General features: G+C 48.6%; 2 protein-coding genes across 6 annotated transcripts in view; one reads left to right on the forward strand and one right to left on the reverse strand.

Annotated features, from left to right (window-relative positions):
• Nucleotides 1–494: 494 nt before the first annotated feature.
• On the reverse strand, nucleotides 495–19,187 carry CLIC2 (chloride intracellular channel 2). Its single transcript, XM_005301357.5, has 6 exons — nucleotides 18,701–19,187; nucleotides 11,001–11,110; nucleotides 8,742–8,867; nucleotides 5,919–6,025; nucleotides 4,661–4,842; nucleotides 495–2,726 (listed from the first exon to the last, which is right to left on the reverse strand). The coding sequence occupies exons 1-6, from the start codon at nucleotides 18,755–18,757 to the stop codon at nucleotides 2,565–2,567; spliced, it is 744 nt and encodes a 247-aa protein (XP_005301414.1). The 5' UTR covers nucleotides 18,758–19,187; the 3' UTR covers nucleotides 495–2,564.
• Nucleotides 19,188–24,418: 5,231 nt separating this feature from the next.
• LOC101946328 (protein eva-1 homolog C-like) overlaps nucleotides 24,419–26,937 on the forward strand; it is a 33,018-nt gene continuing 30,499 nt past the window's right edge. For 3 of the 5 annotated variants that reach the window (XM_005301358.3, XM_005301359.3, XM_005301361.3), the window contains exon 1: nucleotides 24,454–24,681. In XM_005301358.3, coding sequence (XP_005301415.1) covers nucleotides 24,573–24,681 — 109 coding nt within the window. In that variant the 5' untranslated portion in view covers nucleotides 24,454–24,572. Of the gene's footprint in view, nucleotides 24,682–26,937 lie in introns of all 5 variants that reach the window. The other 2 variants (XM_005301360.3, XM_065556307.1) reach the window with 2 other exon arrangements.

Raw genomic sequence — 26,937 nt, forward strand, 5'->3', positions numbered from 1 at the left:
GGACAGGCCATGCTGCCAAAACTGAGGGGCCTGGGAGCCCTATGGAGGGCCATGACCTCAACCAACATGTGGTCAGTAGTCCCTGTCCTTTGCACTGTTCCTACTGCCAGTGAGTGACATCGTCAATAATACCACAGCTGTCGCTATGCTGCTGTGGCTTCTCCCATTCTGCAGTTTCTGAGGGGAGTAAAGGGGTCATGAAATTCCTGTTCATGTGACGCTGCTCTATAGAATTCGAGATGCAGAGCAGATGCAGTGTGCCACCCCAGAGCGGGCTGCCTTGCAGGTGGTGTCTATATCCCTCTAGTCTGTACAGCATATTAGGATCCTTCAGCACAAGGGACTGCACAGAAAATGGAGGTTATTATTACTGTTTATTTTAGAAATGCAATTAATATTCACTTCCTCATGTTCCCAGCACAACCACACACCTTTTCATGCTCTACTGCCTTCTCTAGCTCTCAGCGTCTCCTGGACAGCAGTCTGGGGCCAGGTTGTGAAAGTTGTATATAAAATAAAGTTTATTATCACTTGAATGAAACTAACAAATATATCAAAAGCAGAATTGTGAGTACACACTATTTAGTGCAAAAGTACAAGAGAGAAACTTAGTGGGTTTTCTAGGGGGCTTTTACCATCAGCCCAGTGCAGATCTGTAACGCTCAGTACATTATAGGCAGGCCATTGCATTCTACAGAATATCTACGTTGCCACTGGTTTCCGTACTATTTGGGGCGAGGAGTCAGATTCCTGGGTACAGATTTTGGCGGGAGGCCCCAGCAGCACAAATCTAATGGGGGAGAGGAGAGTGTGGCCATGCAAAATGTTCCCAACATCCCATGGGTCCCTGTAGATAGCCAGTTCACACCATAGAGTGGATAATGCTGGATGAGAAGGGGCAGGGCTGGCATGAGCACTGGGCCAGCCCCTCCCAGCAAACCTCTCTCAGTTGCCTCCTGGACTATGCCAGAGCTAGCAGCAATCCCCAAGGTTGCAGTGGTTGAAAAGGGCCTCAAGAGTCGTACTTCTTAAGCCAGCATCAGTCACTCCATGCTTATATGGGCCAGATTCTTAGCTGGTCTTGCCCTTCAGTGGAACTGTGCTAGGCTCACCCAGCTATGGAAGTGGCCCTGGGTGCTCTGTGCACACGCGCACACAGTTTGACCTTGATACGCTGCACATCAATTATAAAAACCCTTTTGTTTTAGAAAGCAAATGAATTTTTGTCCATTCTGGTTGGCTGCGCAGGTGGGTACAGCTTGTGTGGGATCAGGGGAAAGTTCACAGTCTGCTGCCCAATCATGGAAAACTCCTGCACTGCCTGTACCTGCAAGGGGAACCTCTCCTGATCAAGCTGCGTTGCTGCGCGGGATCATGGAGATCTGGAGATGAAGCACCTGAGTCTTAGCAGTGCACATTCCAGCAGTAAGACCGAGGCAGATCTCTTGCAAGAGTTTCCAAGCTGATCACTGACACTTACCGGGTGAACTTTGTATAAGAAATGGCTCTTTGCTGCTGGTGCTCTGTATTGAGCTTGTGATATGTGTGAGCCTGATCTACCTCGAACCTACACCTACATGCCTCAGGAGGAGCTCTGCTGAAGTCAGTGGAGACAAAGCAATGGAAACCTGGTATTGGAGGAGGGGAAGGCACTGTAGTTCAGTGTCTGTTGTTGGTATGTTTGTGACTTGCAGAACCTCCCATGCTGGAGCCTTCACACAGCTCCGCCAGGGCACCTCATTCCTCATCTAGAGCAGCCCCCGCTGGTGCAGCCCTGTGCACATCCTGAGCACACTATTTTTCCACAACAATTAGATGGAGCTTCTCCAAATTCTAATTAGAAATCAGGCACATGCCTTTTTACCAGTGAGGGTGATTAACCATGGGCATAAACGCTCCAGGGAAGTGGTGGATTCTCTATCTCTTGGTGTCTTCAAATGCCTTTCCAGAAAATATACTTTAGCCAAACACAAGTGATTGGGCTCAAAGCAGAGGTAAGTGGGTGAAATGTAATGCCCTGGGTTATACAGGGTAGGTAAGTCTAGATGATCTGATGGTGTCTTCTGGCCTAAACTCTATGCATATGTGAAAACCCATTTTGCTGGGATCTAAGACATCATTTGTACCCCGTCCTCCAGATTCAAAAGGGGGATACTTAAACCGCTCTATGCCGCATGGTCACCAGCTCTGCGCAGTTTTGCACAATAAACGTTGGTGATCCCACAAAACGGTTGGGAATCCTAGCCTCTAAGGAATGACAAAGCAGCTGCCTCGGCAGCTGGGTGGTGGCATTTCGCTACATGCAATGATTATAGCTGTAAAATCAGGGTGCAGTCAATCTACACATGAGGAGGATAGCTGCAGCAGCTGGAAGCACAGGGTTATTTTCTGAAAGGCTGTTACTAATTACATCATAATGATTCCTCCAGTTCCTAGATCCCCAAATGTTTGCAGGTGACAGGACTGGGCTGTTCTACTGGCATGGCCATTCAGAAGAAGGCAGCTTTCACGGCAGTGTTTCCAATGGAAAGAGGGGTTTCAAAAACCGGCTCGTTTGGCTGCCCCTAAGTCATCTTCTTGGCAACGCTGGCATAGGTGCGTTCTATCTCCTCATTGGCTGGGCATGTGTGGCTGAACTCATCACGGGAGTAGGCATTGTGGAGGTAGCGCCAGATGCCTGTCATTTCCGCTGGGATCTCGAAGTCACGGTATTTCTTGGCAGCAATCTAGAGGGATGAAGGGTGAGAAAATGCAGGTGATTATTAGACTTCTGGGTAACCAGATAAGATCTGGCCCCACTGACCTGGAGGCCCGCAGGCTTTGTTGTTAAGGCACTGGCCTGGTATGCAGAAACTCAGACTTCACTTCCTAGATCCATCATTAGTTCCTTGGGCAACTCACCTAATCTCTCTGTGCCTCAGTTCACATCTGTAAAATGGGAACAATAATCCCACCTTGGGCAGTGTCCAGCACAATGGGGCCCCAGTCTCAGCTGGGGCTTCTAGATGCTACAGTAGAACCTCAGAGTTACGAACTGATCAGTCAATCACGCACCTCATTTGGAACCGGAATTATGCAATCAGCCAGCAGCAGCAGACCAAAAAAAAAAAAAAAAAGACAGTACAGTGCTGTGTTAAACATAAACTACAAAAATAAATAAAGGGAAAGTTTAAAAAAAAATTTTGACCAGGTAAAGAAACTGTTTCTGTGCTTGTTTCATTTAAATTAAGATGGTTAAAAAGCAGAATTTTTCTTCTGCAGAGTAAAGTTTCAAAGCTGTGTTACGTCACTGTTCAGTTGTAAACTTTGAAAGAACCAGAACATTTTGTTCAGAGTTACGAACAACCATTCCCGAGGCATTCATAACTCTGAGGTTCCACTGTAGCATCTTGGACCAAACAGGACTCCATATGCATGAGCAACTAAGGGTGAATCTTGACTTGGAACTCCCAGGGTGCCCCCTAAAGGTTGGCCAAGGCAATCCACGTAAGAGAGGGAGTGAAAATCATGAAGTGGATGAAACAGTGAAGTCCACTGAGTTCCCACAAATCCCTCCCATCCCTTCTGGATCAATACCCTCATTCAGAGGAAGAAGACGGCCAGCTTTGCTGGAGAGAGATCAATAGACCTGTCAGCTCAGAATCTCAGCTTTCTCGGCTCATCCATCCAGCATGTCAGGGATGGCTATTACACACTGTGCTCTGTTCCTGCAGCAATGCTCTCCCTGACTTCACACTTATTGTTCATCATGGATGAGATGGATGGGTTCAAGGCTGTTAAATCCAGAAGCAGAGGAGGGTTGCAGGCGGGAGGGGAGCTGTCCACCCAGTCTGGCTTTGAATCAGAGACACAAAGGTGTCCCAGCGCTTCCAAAAGTACTGGCTGTGAAAGCCATACCCCTGAAAATAACATCAGAGCTTCACACGGCCAGAAGGGGTGATACTGTGAAGGCTTTACTGGGGACATCGCCTTTGAGATCTAGCCAGGAGCTTCCCAGACTTTGGTTACCAGCACTGTGTTTGGGTCTGGCTAGTGCTGTTGGTCCCTCACGGAAGAGCAGGGGCTGGAGTGGGGTTGCCCCTACAGGTTTCTCTCCAGTGCTTTTCCCATTTAGCTTTAGCTCCCTAGAGTGATGGAGCTTCCTTCACTCTCCTTGGGATGAAATTCACCCATGTTTAAATGATCAGACCTGGCTCACCTTCTTCTAGCCTCCCTCTCCAGCCCACTGCCCAGGTAAATGCCCTATTGAAGGGACAAGCGAGACACCGAGCAGGGGATAGCGCCAAAGGGATGAATACAGACAGGCTTGAGTCAAGATATTCTGAGCTGGAACTGGACAGCGCCTCAGCTCCCCAAAGCTTCACAAGGTCAGATGTGGTGAGCTGGCTCTAGTTGGGAGTGTAAAGGGACCTGTACTGCTTTGGGAGGTGATTCTCACAAGCGCCTAAGGCCCAGATCCTCAAAGGTACTCATGTGCCTAACTGGCATTGATCTCAATGAGGTGGTAGGCCTAAGTGACTTAGGAGCACAAGTCCTGCTAACTGTCACAGGACCTTGCACTCCCTGGGCATGAAGGCACTTTTGAAAATCCTGTACTTCGTGTGCTGGCCTGCCCTTTGACCCAGAGATTGTGGCCTCTGTAGCTAGTGGGTGGATTTACTTTGATGATGTGCAGCTTGGGCAGCAGGTTGCAGTCAGCTAACGTTAGCCTGTTCCCATCCAGGAACTTCCTGTTGGAGACCAGGACTTCCTCAGTACTGTCCTGGTCGATTTCTTCAGGGAGCGGGTTGTTCAGGTAGGTATCCAGGCGTTTGAACTCCCTCAGCAAAGCCTTCTCAAAAGCTGCACTCAAGGAGAAACCAGTGTTAGTGTGAAAGACCTTGAGCAGATTCTGCTCTCACACCCACCAGTTTCACTGCAACTCCACTGATTTCAGTAGAGTTACTCTTGATCTACAACAGCCCAACTGAGATCACAGTCAGGGCCCCTGGCGTCAGATAAGGAACCTGCCCCAATACGTAGGTATAGACAGAATCCGTGCCCCTGCCCCCATCAAAAAAAAAAAAATCTCCACCCTCACAAACAAATCCCTGATACTTGTACCGTTGAGCTGGACCATACATGAAGAGGAGTTTCCACCTGGGACCGCTGTTGGGATTTTGGTGGAGAAACCCCGGAAGATATCCTTTTGGCACCTTCCAAAGAGCTCTAGGATCTGAACGTGCCCCTAATACGTATTGCCACCTTTCTCTGAGAGGGAGTGGTTAGAGGGGGTTGGCCAAACCAGTGGTAGACTGCCTCCCCAAGCCCAGATCCACCAAACACAGTGCGATGTCCCACTGCCCCCCCTAGGGTGTGCCAGAACTGCTCACAGTGTGTACAGAACAGGGCTCTGTGCAGGTGGAGCTACCAGAGCTGCTCCTTTAGCAGCCACCTAGCCTGATGCTGTGCTGCTTCCAGGCATTTACAGCACAAGCTATGGATCATGATCCTCAAATGGTGCTGGGTGAAAGGCAGGGTTGCTTTTGTCCTTCCAATTTATTGCTTTACTTCCTGGGGGCATCACTTGGGCGGGTGGAGTGTGGGAGACAGTGGGGACTCCAGCCCAGCCATAGGATGCCCTCTCAACGAGCAGGAATCCTGCACACAGGAGTTATCACCAATACTCAGCACCTCTAGATCCCTGCGGCTGTTGTTGAGAGGCATCCCCTCCACCTCTCCTGGAGGTTCTGTAGCTCCCATTCTGTGCACCGACATCCCCACCTTCATGGACTGTGAACAGCTGATACACCCTCTGGATCTCCTTGGGTGAGCGAGCTATTTTTGTAATAGGTTTTGCTTCAGGATCCAGGAAAGTAAATTTCCAGGGGAAATGATGAACTCAGAATAATAAATAAAAATACCCCAGGGTTCCTTACTCTCATTCGCTTCCTTGCGGGGATTCTTGATGTATGCAGAGAACTTGGCAAAAATGTTGCTGCCCACATCAAAGGACTCCTTATATTTGGGGCTTAAGTGTGGGTACCTTAAACAGATAATTGCATAGAGTCATATATGGAGAATTCACTCTGCCATTAGAAGGCTAGTCAGCTGCATTTTCCTCTGGTGACTATACAACCCACAAGCACTGAGATGGGTTCAAAAGCATAAAGCCCTGCAATGATCAACCTCATCTAACTTCCCGCCCAAGGGATAGGGGGAAGCTCTGAGCTCTGCTGGCTCTTCCGGGATGCTGGCCTCAGACAGGAGTGCACGGATTGGCACGAGGGGGATATGGAAACTCATGCAGCTCCCATGGGGAAATGCCTTTTGTTCTCGAGGTATCCCAGTATACCCCGCAGGCCAACATCATCCCAGCTGTTGTGTTAGGCCCAGCCCTGCACTGGCCCTAAGGTGGGCTTTGCCAGACTCAGGGTCTGTCCACACTGCAGTCAGAGCGGGGACTGCAGCCCGTGTAGACAGACCCAAGCCAGTTCTAATCTAGCTAGCTCTGGCAGCAATAGCAGCAAAGCTGCAGCAGCACAGGCTAGCAGCTCCAGTACCTACCCAGTGGCCTGGGGTGAGGAATGAGTGAAGAAGGTTGAAGGGTGCCTCAAAATAACACTGCTGTAGGTACCAAAACCTCTCCTGGCAGGGGGTGCTGTTCTGTAACTAGACCTGACAATCTGAGCAGGTAATATGCTTTTTCCCATTAGTCTGTTTGTCACAGGGTGGTCGGCCCCTTTAAGGAGAGCAACCCCATCTCAGCCCACCTGTAGGTCATTAATGCCATGCCCAGGTGGCTGGCTGGCAGTTCACGAGTGCCTGGACATGAGGAAAGGTAGCTCAGCTGGTGGTGGGTGCACCTAGAGGAAATTCCCCAGGAGATCAGCACTACTGCTGGCTGAGCTTTCCCAGGGCAGGGCAGGGCTGGAAGGACTGACCTGTGAGCCCAGGAGGGGGGCTGGTGAACTCTCAAATGCAAGGGAGGTAAGCCTGCCTGAATTATTACTCAGGCCATGGAGGAGGCTGTGGGACTCCTGAGCTTGGGGGAAGAGGCCTGAATTAGCTCCCAGAAGAATGGGAAGACTTGAGGGGCTAAAGAGCTTTGTACTCTGTACAGGAGTTAATCCATAAGCTGTTGGTCTAAGTGCCCTTGTCTGGGAGAGGAGAGGGCAGGACTGCACCATGCCATTGCACTGAGCTGAGACTCACACCTGCCCCATCTCTGTGCTGTGCCTGCTGGGCTGAAAGCTGTTAGGTGAGCGAGGATGGAGAGCAAAGCCTCAGTGTTTCATGTGCTCAGCAGTCACCCAGTGAAAGGCTTGAGCCTTGAGCATTGGTGTGTCTGATGGTCGCTAAGAGTGCACTCCTCCAGAGGCATTTCAGCCCCTAACTCCCACAGGAATCAGGCCTTTCATGCTGGGGCTTTCAGAGGGGCTCAGCCCCCGCCACTGTGGACAGATTTGCAAGATATCCCAGCACCCAACATGCGCCCAATGTGCCGAGCTTGTTTGCAGATCTGGCCCTAGGACCTAGCGAGTATCTTGGATTCCTCTAGCATGAGCTCCTGGAGTGCCCCCATGCCAGCTTGCTCGGGACGTGGCTGCAATCTGGAAAGGGTCGTGCAACAATGACCTCTAGCTAGGTATGTTCCAAAGTTTGGCTAGGCACAGAGGGGAGTTTTCAGGGCAATATGGAGCTGAAGGAGGAAACCCAGGCTAGGATTCTGCTCCCTGCTATCCAAAGAGTGTTGCTTTGGGTTCCATCCAGACAGCCATGCAGCAACCAACAGCTGGTAACTGATCAGGGAGGTGAGAGGGGGAGACTCGGGGGAGCCACACAGCTTTCTACAGCTCAGGATCTGGCCTAAAGCCCCAGCTGTGAACTGTTCTGGCCCTTTAAGGTGTCTCCTGTTTACCACTGCAGTGAACCTTTGGGGAGAGAGCCAAGAATGAGCGCATAATAACCGCTCAGCTGGGAGCTAGCTGCACTCCTAACCCCTGGGCTGGAGTGTTCACCTTGGCTCAGCTACATGCACCTGCCCCTTTCAAAAACAAGCAGAAAAAAGGTTTTCAGATCCCTTCCCCTCCCCTGCTGCAAAAATAATGGCATCTGCTTCTTGGGTCTCTAAACCGATCCACTTGCACGTTCTCACCACATCCCCCACCCCTGTGGCTCGCCTGTCCGGCCCCTTTCCCTCTTTGCCTGCATCCAGAGATCACACAGTGAATTTCCTCCCATTGTGTTATCTCACAGGCCAAACTGTTTCCTTGCTGCTTAGCTATTCATAGAGGAAGGGGGAGGGAGGGTCACAACCTTAAACCAACCGTCTCACACTAGGCAAAAGCCTATCTCTGCTTCTTCTGAGGGACACACAGCAGTACCTTGGCCTCAGCAATACCCTCATGGAGAGAGCAATATATTGCTCAGAGCAAGGGACTAGGGCCAAGGGACATTCTAGTCACTGCCACTGGCTCCCAGTCCCACTCTGTGCCTCTGTCCGTTCCCACCGCCCCACAAGATAACAAGATGAGTACCATTGCTGAACTGATCAATGTTTGCAAAGTGCAAGGGGCGAGAGGGGAGGTGGGGGGCAGGGGAAGCCCAGAATTGGGTAAGTGCAATGGCCACTACTGCACCCATGCCATTCGAGCTTTGCCATGGCCACAGATCTAGGCCCAGTGTTCTGATCTGGTGGCAGTTCACATCTCCTGGTTGGAAGGTTGCAAAGAAGTGCATAATACTATGATAATAAATACTTAGGAGGCGCCAGCGTCTGCTCCAGGAACTCCTCGATCTTAATGAAGTCTGTTTTCAGCTCCTTGTTGAACAATAAGAATGGAGGGTTGGTCCCTGGAGCCAGAGATTTCAGCTCTTCAGGTTTCCTGAAATGATTTTTTTTTTTTTTTAAAAGAGGGATTCACTGCTGAGGCGAAGGCCTCACTGCAAGTGCAGTGTCACAATCTCATCTCACCACCATGCACAACCACCAAGAAGAACATAGAATGGTAGGACAGGAAGGGACCCTGAGAGGTCATCTAGTTCAGGCCTCTGCACTGAGGCAGGACCACGTAAACCTAGAACATCCCTGACCGGTGTTTGTCCAACCTGCTCTTAAACACCACATGATGAAGGCATCAAATTAGGGTTACCATACGTCCTCTTTTTCCCGGACATGTCCGGCTTTTCGGCAGTCAAACCCCCGTCCGGGGGGAATTGCCAAAAAGCCGAACATGTCCGGGAAAATGGCGGCTCTGCTCCTCCCCGACTCTTCGGCTCTGTTTAAGAGCCGGGCTGCCCGAGTGCTACTGGCTTCGGGCAGCCCGTGCCTCCGGACCCTGCGCTGCCGGAGCCCGGGAGGGGAAGTGCCCGGCTGGGAGCGCAGGGTCCGGAGGCACGGGGGCTGCCCGAAGCTGGTAGCGCACACAGAGCCGAAGAGGAGCAGAGCCTCCAGCCGCGGCGGCTCTGTGTAACTTACACTGTGTAAGTTACACAGAGCCGAAGAGGAGCAGCGCCTCCAGCTGCGGCGGCTCTGCGTAACTTACACTGTGTCAGTTACACAGAGCCGAAGAGGAGCAGAGCCCCTCCTCTTCAGCTCTGTGTAACTGACACAGTGTAAGTTACGCAGAGCCGCCGCGGCTGGAGGCGCTGCTCCTCTTCGGCTCTGTTTAAGAGCCGGGCTGCCCGAGTGCTACCGGCTTTGGGTAGCCCCCGTGCCTCCGGACCCTGCGCCGCCGGAGCCTGGGAGGGGAAGTGCCCGGCTGGGGTCGCAGGATCCGGAGGCATAGGGGCTGCCCAAAGCCCCAGTGCTACCGGCTTCAGGGTTTGCCGGGCAGCCTCCAGACCCTGCGCCCCCGGCTGGGCGCTTCCCCTCCCGGGCTCCAGCTGCGCTGGGGAAGCGCCGGCTGGGGGCGCAGGGTCTGGGGGCTGCCCGGCAAACCCTGAAGCCGGTAGCACTGGGGCAGCCCTTTCCCCCTTGCTGGGAGTGGAAGGGAGGAGGGGCGGAGTTAGGGTGGAGAAGGGGCGGAGTTGGGGCGGGGCTAGGGGTGGGGAAATGGGCGGGGCCAGGGCCTGTGGAGGGTCCTCTTTTTTTATTTATGAGATATGGTAACCCTAATCAAATAGTGAGAGACACAGATTAGTACATGGAGGAGACACAGTGGTGAGAAGGAATCATGGGCCCCGTGTTTTGGAGCCAGAGCCATGCTGATCAGGAGAGGGAGCTCCCTAGATAAAGGCTCAAATTCTACCCTGAGTTTACAGCTCCCATTGACTTCACTGGCCATTGGGACATCCATCTTTGGCGGCACATGGGATATGTGTAGTCATTTCAATTTGCCAAGAGGGCTCACTGCCATCTTTTCATGGCCTGTCTCTGCAGGATATCTTGTATAAATCTCCATGGACAAACTTTTGTTGTTCACATTGTGTCCCCAATTGCTTACAATGGCCTGAACTGTTGATTTTGGGACCAAATTTCCTGCTGGCTTATCCCCTGTGTAATTCCAGGGAGGTCAGTGGCGGGGGGCAAATGGAGCATAAGTGAGGCGAGAATTTGGTCACAGCTAGACTGCTAGCAGGGACACCGCCTCGTAATGATGCCAGTCAGCTCCATCTATGCCAGTGACATGGCACATGTAACGAAAGGGGATGTGATGCTGACAGCGGGAGAGATCTGAAGTGTAGAGTGAAGAGCAATTGAGCCATATGACACTAAGATTTTGTTGAGTATCAGAGGGGTAGCCGTGTTAGTCTGAATCTGTAAAAAGCAACAGAGGGTCCTGTGGCACCTTTGAGACTAACAGAAGTATTGGGAGCATAAGCTTGCATCTGAAGAAGTGAGGTTCTTACCCACGAAAGCTTATGCTCCCAATACTTCTGTTAGTCTCAAAGGTGCCACAGGACCCTCTGTTGCTTTTTAAGATTTTGTTGGTGCACACAATCCAAGGGGCAGCCCTGAGCTTCCCTGCTGTGTACTCTGGATATCTCACTGGCAAGAATTACCACCATTCCCTTACCTCGTCATGTCCACTGTGGTCACGTTGAATTTGACTCCTTTGAGCCACAGAACCATGAAGAGACGCTGGCAGAAGGGACAATTCCCAATGTTCTCGCCATCCAGGCCAGCCTGCAGAAGGAGCAAAATAGACCAATGCTGCTCACTGGGCATAAGATGTCTCCCACAGCTGGGCCACTGCAAGCGGCTTTGGGCAAGGAGCTGCTAGCACAGCTCCGGGCTTGGTAAACAGGCAGTGGCAGCATAACAGGTGATTCACTGGTTTCATTGGGAGTTAGGCCCAGATCGTCAAAGGTGCCTTTCTCTCCATTTTTTTTTAACAAGGAGATTCAATGCAACATTATGGTTCAGATTTCAAATGGACCAGAGATGGGAGATGCTCAGATGGTTCTTGTAGCAACTATAATCTAAGTCACATGGCACATTTATAGTCTATCTAGATATAGGCCCAGGCTGCAAAGTTTGCATCTGTGTTTAGGTTTTTTTAAGGGATATGTTAGGATTCAGGGGTCCATTCAGGATCCATTACACAGAGAGACACCTAAGCACCAAATTCAGATCTAGGTTTGCATCTGTATTTTGGAAATCCCTTCCCAGAAGTCTGGGGTTGGTTAGAGGCTGGGGGTCCATTACAGAGACAGGGCATCAGGCTGATTGAAATTACATGGGGAAGATGAAGGGGAGAGGTGGGGGAAGCCCAGTGCATAGCCAGCCCAGTACTGGGGAAGTGCAGTGGCCACTACTGCACCCATGCCAGTCTGAGCTTTGCCACAGCCATGGATCTAGGCCTAGCGTTCTGATCTGGTGGCAGTTCACAGCTCCTTTGCACAGTTGTGAATGATCACACATGATGCAAAGCAGGGGGTAATTAGCCCCTACTACGCTAACTTACACCCAGGCTTGGGGAGCTAAGTCAGAGGAGTCATGTAAGGGGAGGAGGTGGCAGTGGCCATGGGCTGGATTCACTAGCCCAGATAGCCTGCATTGCACCCCTGCAGTGCATACAAAAGCAAATGTAACATTATGAAGTCACACTCCAGCATCCAGGCATCACAGCCCAACGTCACCAGGGCATTCGCCAAACACAGGGCTCAGGACTGGAGATAGCTGGGCTGGGAAAGCTTTGGAGTCCCATCCAAATTGGTGGCCTAACTCTAGCGAACGTGGCAGCAACCCCCTGAAAGACTGAATTTAATCTAGCTATTTATATGGCCCTTGTCACTATGGTATCTGAGCACTGGAAATGCACCAAAACTGATCGTCATCAGAGCAGGTGGGCCAGGCCCCTCGTGGGGCTGCTGGGTTCATGACCCAGCACCACTCACAGTGATTGTTTTATACGCTAGTGTGGTATTGTTTCTGTTTCTTTGGGTGGGAGCTGGGTCAGAGGGGAAGACAATATGAAAGCTCTCTGTGCCCCTTGTTGCCATATTTTGGAAAGCCTGTCTCTAGAAGCTGGATTGTCAGGGGTTCCTCAGACAGGAAGCGAGAAAGGGAGGCGGAGGCCAGTACACTCAGCGCTGGTGGGGGCGGGAGGCACAAAATGGAGTTTGATAATGGATTCAACAGGAAGGGAGGCTTCTCACTGGCAGGAGGAAGAACTCAAGAGGGAGGGTGTGGGAGAAAATGCACTAACGTTTTCCAGGAAAACAGTAGTTTGTTTTCTTTTTACTGTTCACTTGCTGATTTAAAGGTACACGGCGTAAATTTCCAAAGGCTCAGATTTTCCATGAACTAGACAAACAATTCCCTTTTTAAAAACGAAAGTCAGTCTTCAACAAAAATGAAGAATACTGCAAGCCTACTGAGCAAGTCCTGGGACTACCTTGTCAGACACAGATTACAGCCCTCATTCTCTGTAGAAGTCCTAATCAACAAATACATCTAGACAGGCCCCTCCAGGAGTCTTGCATGTATTTGGAAGGCTCTGAGGTCAGTATAGGAGAGGTGGGATTGTTCAATACAAGGCAATAATAACTCTCAAACTGTGGGCCCCTTCTCCAAGTGGGGTCTACTCTGAAAAGTGACTGTAACAATGCCAGCTTGGGGGTTCCACATTTATAAACCCACAATCTGGGCTCCTGCCTTCTTGTGCATCAGTGCTATGCGCAGGGTCTGCAGGCTACACTGGGCTCTTGGGGTGACATTTTCAGAAGCACCTAAGAGTAGATTTGTAAAGATCGTTAGGCCCCTAACTTGCACGGAATTGGCCAGCCCCAATGTCTACACAGCAATCTTACAGCCCCGCAGCCGAGCCCCAGGTATCATGTGGCCCGGGCCAGCCACTGGGGTTTTATTGCAGTGTGGACATACCCTTAGGCACTGGAGGCGTCTCAGTCCCACTGAAAGTCAAGGGCCAGACTTTAGAGGTGCTCGGGTGCCTAAAAATACAGATAGACACCTAAGAGGTACTTTAATAAGTCCCCCACAAGTTACGCACCCAACTCCCATGGGCTTTCAGTGGGAGAGAGGCACCCAGCCTGCTTAGGGCTTTCAGAAATGCCACTAGGTATCTGTCTGCAGCTTTAGGCTCCCGCTCCTACATAGTTTAGAAAATCAGGCCCCTGCTTACATAGGCACCATTGGAAATTTTACCTTGATCCATCAGACTCTTGTAAAGACAACTAGAGCATCGGAATCAAACCAAGGAAAGCCGATTGTTTAAATAAACAAAATGACAATTTAAAAATGTTCTCCCCTTACCTTAATTATGCTGAAAAGAAACTATTCAAATGAATATTCTCCCAAGAGTATTTTCTGTTACCGTTTCTGATCAAAGATCTGTGTAATCAGTAATTTCCATCTCAAGAGTCATATGGAACAGGAATAAGTAACTAGTAACTATAAGGCCTCAGCACTGCAAATGCTTACATGCCTAATTTTAAGCCCCAGAGTATTTCCACTCAAGTCAGTAGGACTATTCAGAGACTGAAAGCCAAGCCCATGTGTTTGTAGGACTGTGCCCTCTTGCTGCTGAAGCAAATACATTTACAGAACGGGGGGTGATCAGAATAAATCAGAATAAAAGAATTAAGAGAAATGGAACAACTTAGGTCCAGGTCCTCAAAAGTATTTGGGTGCCTAACTCCCATGGGTTAGACGAATAACGAAATTATGGGAACAAATGTAGGACAAATCGGATGAACTGATTTGATATGAACAAATGAATTAATATAACTTTTAAAAATCAATTTGTATATCTACCAGCACTCAGACAGTCTTCTGCCTCACCTCCGCTTCATGCCCTTGTCTGCTGTGTTTGTCACCCCCTCTTTTAATGGGTGTGTAAGAAAATAATTTGGACTGCCCACAGAATTCTACTTGTTGATTTTAAAAAAGGTAATAAATAAAATCTTTTCAAATAGTCATATTTACAAATGAGGAAAATCTTCTGGGTGCTGAAAGCTTAGAGAGCTTTATTACCTTTCTTGGAGACCTTTACTACTGCAGAGAATTAAAAAAAATACCAAACCCATAAACCTAAAATGGAGATTGGCTACCCTATAGCAGGGGTAGGCAACCTAGTGTGCCGAAGGCGGCACGCGAGCGGATTTTCAGTGGCATTCACATTGCCCGGGTCCTGGCCACCAGTCCGGGGGGCTCTGCATTTTAATTTAATTTTAAATGAAGCTTCTTAAACATTTTAAAAACCTTGTTTACTTTACATACAACAATAGTTCAGTTATATATTATAGACTTATAGAAAGAGACCTGCTAAAAACGTTAAAATGTATGACTGGCACGCGAAACTTTAAATTAGAGTGAATAAATGAAGACTCGGCACACCACTTCTGAAAGGTTGCTGACCCCTGCCCTATAGCCACTGATAATAGGAAGCTGAGCTTTTTGGTGCTAGATGGCTGATTCGGATTCAGGCTAGGCCACAGACAGCTGGAAGTCATTACATGCTGATTTATGGAGACCTATTTGCAAGGAGTGAATGTTCTCCTAACTCCACAGCTACAATACAAGTGGTACTGAAAGAATGGTGCGTGTGTTGACACTGTTATCACAGAAGCCAAGGACTGAATGAATTTAAAACTGAACTACGGTGGCAGCCCTAGATGTGATCTCCCTAGATTAACGTTCAGATGCACTGGGAGCATATCAACAGGGCAAGGAGCTTCCTCTGCTATCTCTACTCAACTGGCCCATTAGACACAGACGATTTGACTCGCCAGGGTTGTCCTCCTGCCACGTTGACAAGCAATCGCCTAGCAATCAGACTCTAGCAGGCAAGGGGCTAGTACAATTTGACAAATGGCCCCTTACAATACACTCCTGAGCTGTAAGGAACTCTCCCTGCCATTGCAATGGGGGCAGTCAGATCATCAAGGCTTGAGAGTTCAGTGACAGCTAGGGATTAGCCGCTGAGCGACAGATACAGAAAGATTGTTGGTTGGGTGACCTAAAGAGAGGACCAATATTGCAGATCAAGGGGGAGTGAAGGGATAGAAATTGATAGGAGCAAAGTGCCAGAGTGAGGGCACAGGAAAGATTTATGGTATATTTTTTCGATTCTTTTAAAAATTAATCCGAAGCTGGGTAATGTTAGACAGAGCTGAATTTTAACAACAGAATGACGATTGTAGAAAAAAGTGACAGATAGCTCCTTAACTCATATAAATTGGTGTAGCTCCACCAGCTTCAGTGGCGCTGCACTGATCCATAGCAGCTGAGGATTTGGCTCTTAGGTTAACAGTTAAGACGATGGCCAGTCTATCACCAGTTCTGACACAGACTTCCTGTGTGACCTTGGGCAAGTCACTTTGAGTCAGATTTTTAAAGGTATTCAGGCACTAACCCCCCTGGAAATCACAGGAAATTAGGTGCCTTTAAAATACATCCCTTAATGTCTTTGTGCCTCTCTTCCCCATCTATGGGGGGATAGCTCAGTGGTTTGAGCATTGGCCTCCTAAACCCAGGGTTGTGAGTTCAATCCTTGAGGGGGCCACTTAGGGATCTGGCAAAATCAGTACTTGGTCCTGCTAGTGAAGGCAGGGGGCTGGACTTGATGACCTTTCAAGGTCCCTTCCAGTTCTAGGAGATGGGATATCTCTATTTATTTATAAAATAAAGATAATCATTCCTTTCTTGCACCCTTTGTCTGTCTTGTTTTCACTGCAAAATTGACTCGAGTTATAACTCGAGTCCTGTCCGGACACAAAACCCATTGACTCTAGTGTGGTGGTGCTTTTACTTCCTGTAGATGAGCCCAAGTGCGGGTAGAGGGTAAAGCTCAAGTTAGTACAACTTGTCAGCTGCTGGTATGACCACTCTGCAGTGTGGATGCAGGCTAGCTTCATTCGAGGGCTAATAGTCCTCTGATGCCTTCCCACAATTCCCCGTGTGCCCAGAAAGGAGAGGCAAGTTTCCCCACAACTCACTGACAGAGAGATCATAGAGTGGCTCAGCCTACAAAAAAGCAAAGAACCATGGGATGGCCCCCAGTTGCCGTAGTGCCACACATGAGTGAATGCAATGCATGCTGGTGTGGACACAACAGCTCAAGTGTTAGTCCTCCGTGTGGCTGCTCTCACCCACTCAAGGCTAACTCCAGAGGGGTAAATTGAGTGTGGCTAACTCAAGTGAACTGCAATGAAGACATGTCCAGGGGCCATGCCAGGGATTGTCTCTTACTATGTGTTTGTATAGTGCCTGGCACAATAGCGTATGCCTCAGGAATAGAAATAATGATCACAAATAATAGCTTTTACCATCTGAAGATGCACGAGTTACAAGGAAGAAAAATCAAGACCAAGAGGTTCTCAATAGAGCTTCAGGAACTGTCACTCTGGGAACAATAGCAAAGGTAGGTAAAAGGGCAGCTGCATCACACCATCCATGTCCTATTGGTCAATATCTCTGCCAGGAGACTAAACCAGTCCTGTGAGGTGCTTGGAACTAGGTGTTCAGCACCTTGTGGGAAGCACTCAGCATCTCATGGGATTCTTTTCCCCCCCAAAACAAGATTGGGGTTTAGGGCCAGATTCTCTCCCACCAACACTGGTGTGAATGGGGTGTAATTCTAAAGTTACTCCAGTGTTAATTGGGGAGCAGGATCTGGCTCTTGATCATGAGAGGTGCTGAGAGCCTACAACTCCCATTGGGATCGGTGGTTGCTCAGCACCCCTTTAGATCAGACCCTGTTTCATTAAAGACTGCCTGCCAAAGATGGTTAAAACACAGAAACTATTATGGTAGGGGACTGTTAGTTTACCACCATACTACTTGTTCCGAGGGGTTTTTTTACTGCTAAATTAAGTAAGTTTTAGGGGAAGTACTGACTAAGCGTTTGTTTTCTGTTTCCCTTCTCTAATAAAAAGCCCCTTGATTCTGATGCAGTTTTGAAACAATCTTGTGTATCATTTTCCGGCCTCTCCCTAAGATAGTTAGGGACTAGCTAAGTAATAGTGATAAAACAGGGAACCACAGAAGCGCTGAATTCACCAGCAAAATACCCTGGGCCAAGTTTGGTTTTAACAATTGAAGGACAGTGAACAGAAGATGATCTTAATGAAGTATCTCTGTTCAGCAACTTAGCCTAGGCTTTGAGAGGTTAAGGACAGATAATATCTTTTACCTGACCCCTGAATAGTTTTACTTTGGACAGTTCTGTACGTCAACAATGAGAGTGGAGTCTGAGTCCCTAGATTTCTAACATAGACCGAGGTAGCCTTCTGTTATTTGCTGTGGGAAGGATTCGTTGTAATAGTTGGGGAATAAAACCTCCTATCTCATTTAAATGACACTTTTAGAACATTAAACATTTCTTTTTAAAAGACTCAGAATCTCAACATTATTTGTGGCGTGAAATCTTGAGCATTTGCTGTTTGCATCAAAATACCCTAGACAAAGTCACGTGTTGTTCTATTACTGTGATGGTGTAATCAATGGCCAGCCAAGTAACAAGCACAGGGCCAGGGAATTTAAAGTTATGGAAGTTGTTTGGGGTCATGTCTCTCTCAGACATTCATTTGGAAATTCAGGTTCTCTGATTTATTTATTGCTCTCTCCACTTTTGCTAAGAATATTTTGAAGAAGGGAGTTGAAATGTTCCAAAGGAAACTGTCCCCCAAACACTTAACGGAGGGGGAAACATTTCTACAGCAAAACAGCCTTCAGCTGAATAATTGACACATACAGAGCAAAAGAGAGACAGAGCAGTTCAGAGAGTCTGTCTTGCAACCACAACTTGGTGAGAAGCTGAAATTGAATGTATGTGTTTGTGTTGTTATCTATTATCTCTTCTGGACAGGCTCACACCTTATCTGTCTCTGTAAGGCACATGCCATATTTACACTGCTGTACATATGATTTATATCAGCATAACAACAATTAATAACACAACATTATACCGAAGGAACTTGATCCCTTGATAACTTTATAACCTGCCAGTTCCTTTGGCACTCCACAGTAGAATGCATAGCTCCCTGGGAATTCCCCCAGTTTGGGCATGCTTGGCACCCTTTTCTGCCAACCGCTGTGCACACACACATGTAGTCATGGGTCTATCTGCCCATATGTACCGCTGACCATTGCAAATGGGACAATGCCCCCCACTCTGAAATGAAAAAGCACTTGTAAAAAAATCTGCAGGTAACTTCATCAAAAGTAACTGGTGAGTTTAGTGGGTCGTTGTTCTTCCTGCCTGGGGTAAATCCAGCATGCAGAATTCATAAGCATGTCTTTGAAACTCACCTTCACGAAAAGCTCGATCTCAGGCTCCTTCCGAGGGCTGTGCCGCTGGCTTGCCATCCTCTCTGCTTGTTCAAACTGCTAGCCACTCTCCACTGCAGCAAGTTGCTCCGTTCTTTGCTGCTATTGAACCTCTGAGTGGAAGCAGGTGGCGATCCAGTGGGAAAGCCGCTGGTGTATGGTGAAGGACCTCTCTAATGAAGATACACCAAGTCCCGTTGCCAGCTTCACTCACCAATGGGAAGTTCTATCGCGGTTCTTTTCCTTCCTCCTCCTGAATTCTGAACTGAGGAGGAGTGACAGAGTATGTGCAGCAACTGCTGGAGGGGCAAGGGTATTTCCACAAGGGCCTCCCAGTTGTGACTCAGCATCCTAATCTATCAGAGAGCATGCAAGAGGTCCCCCTGTCAGCTATCAAGCAGACCAGATGCTGCCCTGGGCTCTTTCTGAGCCGTGGGCTTATGTCCCAGAAAAGGTCCTTCCACTTCTGTTACTGTAAACTCCCACCCATGAGAGCTTTTATGACAGGAAATGGGCTGGAAGTGTCTTGTGCTTCATCAGTTGGAGAGATCATGTATCTAATTATCCAGGAGGCAAAAAGTCCACAGCTCCAGAGCACATCCCTCCCCTCACAACACTCACTAAGAGAAAGCAAGCGTTGTTGGGAGAGACCCCAGATTCACCAATAAAAGAGGCAAACTTCCCTCTACTAAGCACAACTTTAAAACACATAGTATCTGCCTTAAACAACAACATCTGAGCAGGGCCCACACTGGCAGCTCAGATCTGAATCCCTTTCCACCCTTTGGGGAAAGCCCCAGCGATCCAGGGAAGGGTCTGAATTTCATACCTCTGGCCTCTCACTTTTGTGGGCTGATCTAGAACCCCAGAGGTGAGCAGCCCCCAAATCAGCAGGAGTTTCAATTCCAATCCTGATCTGAACTCTGTGGCTCTGGCTCATCTCCTCTGGATCCAATTCACTTTCCATGTGTTATTCTCCCATTTCCTTTGAGAGTTTCATGGATTTGTCATGGATATGTGTGTGTATCATCAAGGGCTGCGTGACAGGGGAGAGGTGGGGATCTGCTTGATCCATAGTAAACAAGGGAATATCTCCAGATGTACTCTGCCCTTGCACAGGTCGCCCAGGAGAGGGAATGCTTGACGAGACAGAGTGGGAAGAATGGCTTGGGGGAGGTCAGGCCCCACACCCAGGAACTTAGGAGAAGCTGGAGAAGTTTACTGTCTGCCCTCCACACTCTGTCCTTTGCTGATTGGGGGCTGTTGGGACAAAGAGTTTGGTTTGGCCCAATGAAAGTCCATCACAAATAGATCAGCTCTCCAGACAAAAACACAGAGATTGAGGATGGCTCCTTCTCTTTGGCCCAGAGACTCCCAGGGGCCAATGGGAGGTGCTGCTGCTTTCCTGGCAGCACAGGAGTGGGGGAAGTGACTGTCATATGCCTTATCAGGGAATCTTTCAATCAGACTCAGCGTAAGAGCCTAGTACTGGAGATGAAGTCATTTCATTAGAAAACATGATCAAGTTGCTTTTTCTCCAGAAGGGAAGGGTCATGAATGTGATATTACTGGCTGGCTGCCCTCCCCCTCCCCCTCCATCCCTCACCCCCCTGCGCCCTGGGATTCCTGATTAGAACTAGAGCACCCACTAGGAAAACAAAAGCGAGGCCTCTCCATTACAGCAGGGGCAATTTATTGGCTTAAACTTTTTTTCAATGAATTCAGGTTGACCAAACCATGTCGTGAATTCAGGTCCAAGTCACTGAATTGTTTCAGTTAAAAAAAAAAAAAAAACTTGGAAAGAAGCCAAAACATTTCCATTTGGACTTTGAACTGACTTGTTTGTTTCACATTTCACTTCACATTGACTTTAAAAAAAGTTTAAAAATACCCCTGCTCAAAACCAAGCCATTTCCTTCCATCTGAAACGAAATTTCATTGACTTTTCCCATGTGGTCAGTGAACCAAAAGCTCAGTTATTTTCACAGATCTCCTGCCAGCCCTCATACTTCAGGACATAGGCTGAGCCCCAGCGAGGGTCGGAGACTAATACCTCTGCCTGGGACAGCATTGCATACTTTGGTATTGTAGCAGCAGCACCCACTGTCAGCCACAGTGCAAAATGCTGGTCGATTGTGCTCTGGCTGCATGTATGGGCCAGTGGCAAAAGCCCCAGCCTTGGAATCAGGGGAGCTGTGCTCTGTAATGATAGCTGCTTGCAGTTATGCTATTCAGCAACTAGGGGCTATACTGAAAATTTCAGAAAGAGTGTGGTCTGTGGGACTAAGCAAAAATGGAGGCTTCATAGATTTCAAGGCCAGAAGAGACCATGTAGGCTACGTCTACACTAGGAGCTTGGGGTGCAGGGCTGGCTCCAGGCACCAGCGTAGGAAGCAGGTGCTTGGGGTGGCCAATTCAAAGGGGCGGCACTCTGTCTGGTATCGGAGCGGCACGTCCGGGTCTTCGGTGGGAATTTAGCGGCGGGTCCCTCATTCCCTCTCTTCCTCTTTGAGCTGCCGCTGAATTGCCGCCGAAGAGGAAGAGAGGGACGACCCGCCACCGAACGGCAGCAGAAGAAGTGACGTGATTGAGCAGCCGCCGAAGTGCAGCCGCTTGTCTTTTTTTTTTTTGCCGCTTGGGGCGGCAGAAAAGCTGGAGCCAGCCCTGTTGGGGTGTGATTCCCCTGCTCATGTACACATACTCAAATGGTATAAATAGTAGCATAGCTGCAGTAGTATTGGTAGCAGCAGCGGGGACACAGATTAGTCATGTACCCACCGGTTTCAAGTAGATTTGTCCTAGGCATGGAAAATCAGTGCCTTTGCTGCTGCTACCATGGCTACACTGCTATTCATGCTCATGCTAGCTCACTGAGAGCTAGCACGTGTGTGTGTACATGAGGGGGGAATCACACCCCAAACTCCTAGTGTAGACATTACGCTGGTCTGACCGCCTGTACTACACAGGCAATAGAACTTCCCCCAAATAATTCCTGTTCGAACTAGAGCACATCTTTTAGAAAAACATCCAATCTTGATTTAAGGATGAAGCTGGAAACTCTGATGGAAGGCAGCTTGTTTGTTTTGCTGCTGTTTCCCCCTAATAAGTGCCTGTTGTTTACCCAGATGGTGGATTCATCCATTCTGACACTGACACTGAATGTGGTCTTGGGCTAATCCCTTCACCGCTCCATGCCTCAGTTTCCCTATCTGTAAGATGGGGGCAAAAATCCCTTTCTAAAGTTCTCTGAGATAATAAGTGTCATGAAAGTGTTAAGTATACTGAGGATTAGCACACAGCCCCTGCTTCCTATCTTGAATGAGTCACCCCAGAGTCGCAGAGAGAGTTCAGAGATTTTTGAAAATGAGCATGCCCCTGGTCAGAAAATAGCTATTGCAAGGACATTTTGGTGACCAATGTTGTCTGTTGCAGCAGAGCACATGGGAAGCATTTCTGCTGGGAGCTCCTGCTGTTATAGCACGGAGCCATAAGACACAGCCACTGGTGAGGAGCATATCATCACCTGCCTGGTGATACCCTGCAGCTCTGAAGTTGTCCTCTGCTGTTCACCTCCTGCCCAAGGACAGGAAGAAAGAGACACTTCCAAGGTGAAATGCATTAGAGAAGGCAAAGCGTTATTATTCAATGACATTGATGCTCACAGGACAGGGCAAGAGATGGGAAAGAGCAGCCAGGGACCAATGATCTTAAGACTGTTAAATTAATACTGGTGGATTTTCAAAGAGCAATATTAAAACATAAACCAACCTTTAATTAATGTGAGTTAGGAAGAAACTTTCCCTATGGGCAGGTTATAAATAAATGCCTTTTACAGGGATGTTTGCACCTTCCTATGAAGCATCTGGGACAGAAACAGGATTCTGGGCTAGATGGACCAATGGTCTGAGCTCGTCTGCCAATTCTTTAAAAAAAAGCAAAGAACTGTCTCCTTCATCCAAGACCACTGGAGGAAGGGAAGAGGAAACATTTAGCATGAAGGGCAACTCCTTGTACAGCTGTTAAATAAATACCATGGCCAGAGATAGGATAGTGCTACAGATATTTGTTTGAATTTGGAAACAAAAATTCACCTTGTGCTTGTGCCCCTTTTGTAGGTGCATTTTGCAAATATTCCAGCCAACAAATTCACTGGCAGGAATATTCCCTGAAACAGATAATGCTACACAAACACTGCAGAATGTTTCCCTTTGGTATCTGTAATCAGGGTATCCACAAAGGGAAAACCCGATTTTAAGAGTTATACTCATCCAGAAGGGGAACAGAAACAAAACTATGTGACGAATCAAAAGAGCACAGCTACTGAATACTCCAACAAACTGCTCCAAAGGAGGTGCTGACCCAAATTATTTGACAAACAATTTAGAGTCATAAATAAATCTAAGGACATTGCAGTCAGTTCTTGGGTAGTCCATGAACAAGAAAAGGCGATTTTATGTACTGTATACTGGGCAATAACATGAGAAGGCTCCTGATTTCTAAAACTAACCTGACTCTTTCTTAAGAGACCTATTTACAGAGATGCTGCAGCTGCAGCTAGCATGCCAACCATGTGCACACAAACTGACTTCCTTCTCCAAACTCTTCCCTTCTGCCCCCCGTGCTCCCCTCTCCAAGTTCCTTCCAGATTGCTGCAAGTGACATTTTCCAGGTAAATTGTTTGATACCACGGAGTCACAGATTTTTAACAACCATTTGAGAGCTCTTTAAAGAGTTGTGCCAGTGCCCTTGTCCTTGGCACTGTTGTCTTGTCTTTCTGGTGCTGACCTCAGATTCTAAGCAGCCAGTTCTCTGGACTTTGGAGGAGGGAATCCTTTGCTTTGGGCTTATCAAAGTTCTGCAGCTGAAGTAACAGCCGATGTTGTAACCCTTTCAGACTGCCAGGCACAACAACAATGTGTTGAAGATTTTCCACCACTTGTGAAAGTGCTGTGTGTCCTGAGTGCCCCCCAAAAGTCAATTCAATGCCTCAGGCAAATTACTGATTTCTCAGCAGGGGAGGATGAGGAGAGCAGCTGTGGATGGATAGAGGCAGCTAGAATTGCATACAGAGTGGTAGAAACTATGGGGCTTTACCGTTGCCAGGGAGAACCAGCCCACTCGCTCTCCCTGAGTGAATTTTCATGCAAGGGATCATTTCATGAGCATTTGTGAGGTTGGTGCAGGGTGCACATTTCCTCTGGAAAATGCCTCTTTGTGTGGCAGGCAGCCGCCTGGCACCATTGCATTCAATGCAAAATCAACACTAAACAAACATTTGCTGAGATGGAGATTTTATGTATTTAATATCTCTATTCATGGTTTAAACAGGGAAAATGGCTTTTTATCTTTCTGAGAAACTAGAGGTGTAAGCTAGAAATCTGGCAAATACACGAAACCCTGATTTGTGGAGAGACGTTGTCTGTGTTTGGGTTGTTTTTGCCAGTTTCACTGGCAGTGAAAACTCTGTGGACCCTGCTCCATGGCACAATTCCCCACCAGGTCTTGCTGCAGAATTCCAGTGGACCTTTGTTGTGGCTTATTCCTCCTTTTAAAGTATGTGTGGTGGTGGGGAAAGACATCCCAGCTCTGAGAATGAGACTTTACTGGTTAATTAATGAGTCATTTTCTCATTGAAGGGAGACACACACACACACACACACACACACACACACACACACACACACACACACACGAGTTCCTAGTAATTCTGGCAATGCAAAGAACCAACCCATTGTTAATGGACAATAGGAGCCTCTGAGCTACAGCACCAGCAGCAAAGAAAGATGAGATCCCACCCGGACTGGAGTCACAGTGGCTCTGGGACCCAGGCAACAGGGAATCCGGGACAAGCTACATGATGACTGTGTCTCAGCGGCTGCTTGGGGCTCGGGTCTCATGTCTGGGGGCAATGCTGGGCTTCCTTTGCTTCTCAACGGTGCTGAAGGCAGCCCCTGAGTTCTCAGGTGAGTTTGTGAGATGGCATAGTGGAGAGTGAGGGTAGGTTGGAGGGAGAAGAATCTTCTTAAGTCTTAGCCCTGTTACCACTACCACTTCTTAGCAGACAGCGAATGAAGATGGGGTGGGGTGGAGATGGGAGGATAATTTCCTCTAATTGTACATCCAAGAGATCAGATTCTCAGACCTATCCAGGGAGAGGTTCCCACCAGTGAAGATGAAGGTGTAGGGAAGGGTTATTTGTCGGAGGTGTGGGGGTGGCACAGTCTGTATTTAGTTCTGGTGAATCAGGGTATGAGTGACACAAACAAATACACCCTGTTTGAGTTCAAGCCGGCTGTGATTCACTGGCAAGACTATTCTCCGTCTGGCCCAGATCAGACCCCGAAGCAAACAATGCCTTCCCTGAGCTGTGGCCGTTCTGTGTTTGCTACAAATGGTCTAGGAGCAGGGCCCTGCCTGCCACTGATGCTGCAGGCCAAGTTAGAATGGCAAAGTCACAAAGCAGAAAATGAATTCTAGGAAGATCCCTTTAACCCCGGTGACATTTCCTCCCTGCCCCATGGAAGTTTGGGCATAGAACGAGTGAGCTGTGAGGCACAGAGACAAAGCCCAGCAGCCTTTAGAACCCATGTGTCATAGTGTGACAGGTACCTTGAAAAGGGAGTTGGGTCCAATGCACCTGTGACTGGCCAGTTGCATCCCAGTTGGGCTTAAGGGAAGGCACCTGGGGCTGTGGGGGAGGAAGACAGGAAGGGGCAGGAGAGAGCTTCCTCAGAACACAGACAGAAGGAGTAGAGACTAGCCCCAGAGAGAGAGTTGCAGGAAGCATGGATGAGGGCAGTAACTGTGGCTGCTGGGGTGAGTTCTGTGGAAAGCCATGGGGTGGACTTGCTAGAGCTGGAGAACCCTGCCAAGTTGTGGGAAAGTTAGTGCAGAGGCCCCTGAAAATGAGGGGAAGAATCAGCTTGGTCAGTGTGTGCTGGGCATAGGGATTCTGGAGGGAGGTTCCACTGAGCGAAGTGGGACACACAGGTGAGGAGCCCTGGGGCAGTGGAGCCCTGAGGGGGGCCCTCTTACAGGAGACCTAACTTGGGGCTACAGGAGAAGGCTGAGGCCCAAGTCTTCAAGGGAGAGAGCAAGGCTTCATGGCTTCAAGACTCATGAGAGAGCGGCAGATCTGGGAACTCTCAGGTGGAGGAGAGTGAGGCCCTGGGGCAAGGGAATGGATCTGGGACCGAGTGGTTAATGACTCGGGTGGACAATCTGGGAACAGAGACCTTTGTGTGGGATTGAAGAACTGGCGCATTGTGAGTGGATTTTACTTTGCGGTTTTGTTTTACCATGAAGGATCCGCAGACTGTTGCCCTTTCTATGACTAAAAGGGTTTGCATTTGCCACAGAGGGAGAGAATATTCTTTTGCATGGGTGACACTCTGGGGAAACTGAGGCAGGCACAGCCTGACCCTGGAGGGCACCCCAGTGGGGGCAACCCAGTGATGCCATATGTATGTAGGACCCTCATCTGAGCAGTGTTTTGGTTCTGTGAAATGAACAGGACGAAATGAGGGGTCAGGTAGAGCACAGTCACAAATGGAGTCTCTGGCTGGAATGAGAGAGCTGGAATTTTTCATTGTGCAGGGGTTCAGATGGGCAGTGATTTGGATTCTAATGCCCGGATCTGAACCAGCACCCTTGCACTGCAGGTAGTCCTTGGGGGCTGTTTACAGCTGCTTCAAGGTCCTTTCATGGTGCTGGAGTAGCAGATAGGGGTTTCTTGGAGCAATGAAATGTCTGGCCCTAGAATTTATGAGCCCAGCTAAATGTACCACCTCTGGGCCCAGTGGTGCTGAGCACCCAAACTCCAGTGACTTCAGTGGAACCACATCTGTTTATGCAAGTAGAGAAACTGGCCCTACTATGTGACCATTACAGCATGTGACATTTCTCCAACTAAGCTCAGTCAAACCTCAGCTCAGCCTCTAGAGATTTGTGCCTAGCCAGAAAGAGCAAAATGTTTCCCCCCACCTTTGTCCAAAGACTCCTGGACCAAAAAGTGTTTGAGCGAAACCCAGCCACTTCCCATTTTGTGGTAAACTGAAACCTGCTGTGTATTTTTGGGTTTCACAGTAAACAGCCCTGAGCTAGTAGGATAATAAACTGAACCCCCTGCCTTTCATTAAACCTAAGCATCTTGTAGAAGCACTAATGCATATCAAGATGTTACTTAGAATAACAGATGGGGCTGCAGTAAGATCAAAGGA

This window comes from Chrysemys picta, chromosome 9 (genome assembly GCF_011386835.1).
Source record: "Chrysemys picta bellii isolate R12L10 chromosome 9, ASM1138683v2, whole genome shotgun sequence".
Taxonomy (NCBI): Eukaryota; Metazoa; Chordata; order Testudines; family Emydidae; genus Chrysemys; species Chrysemys picta.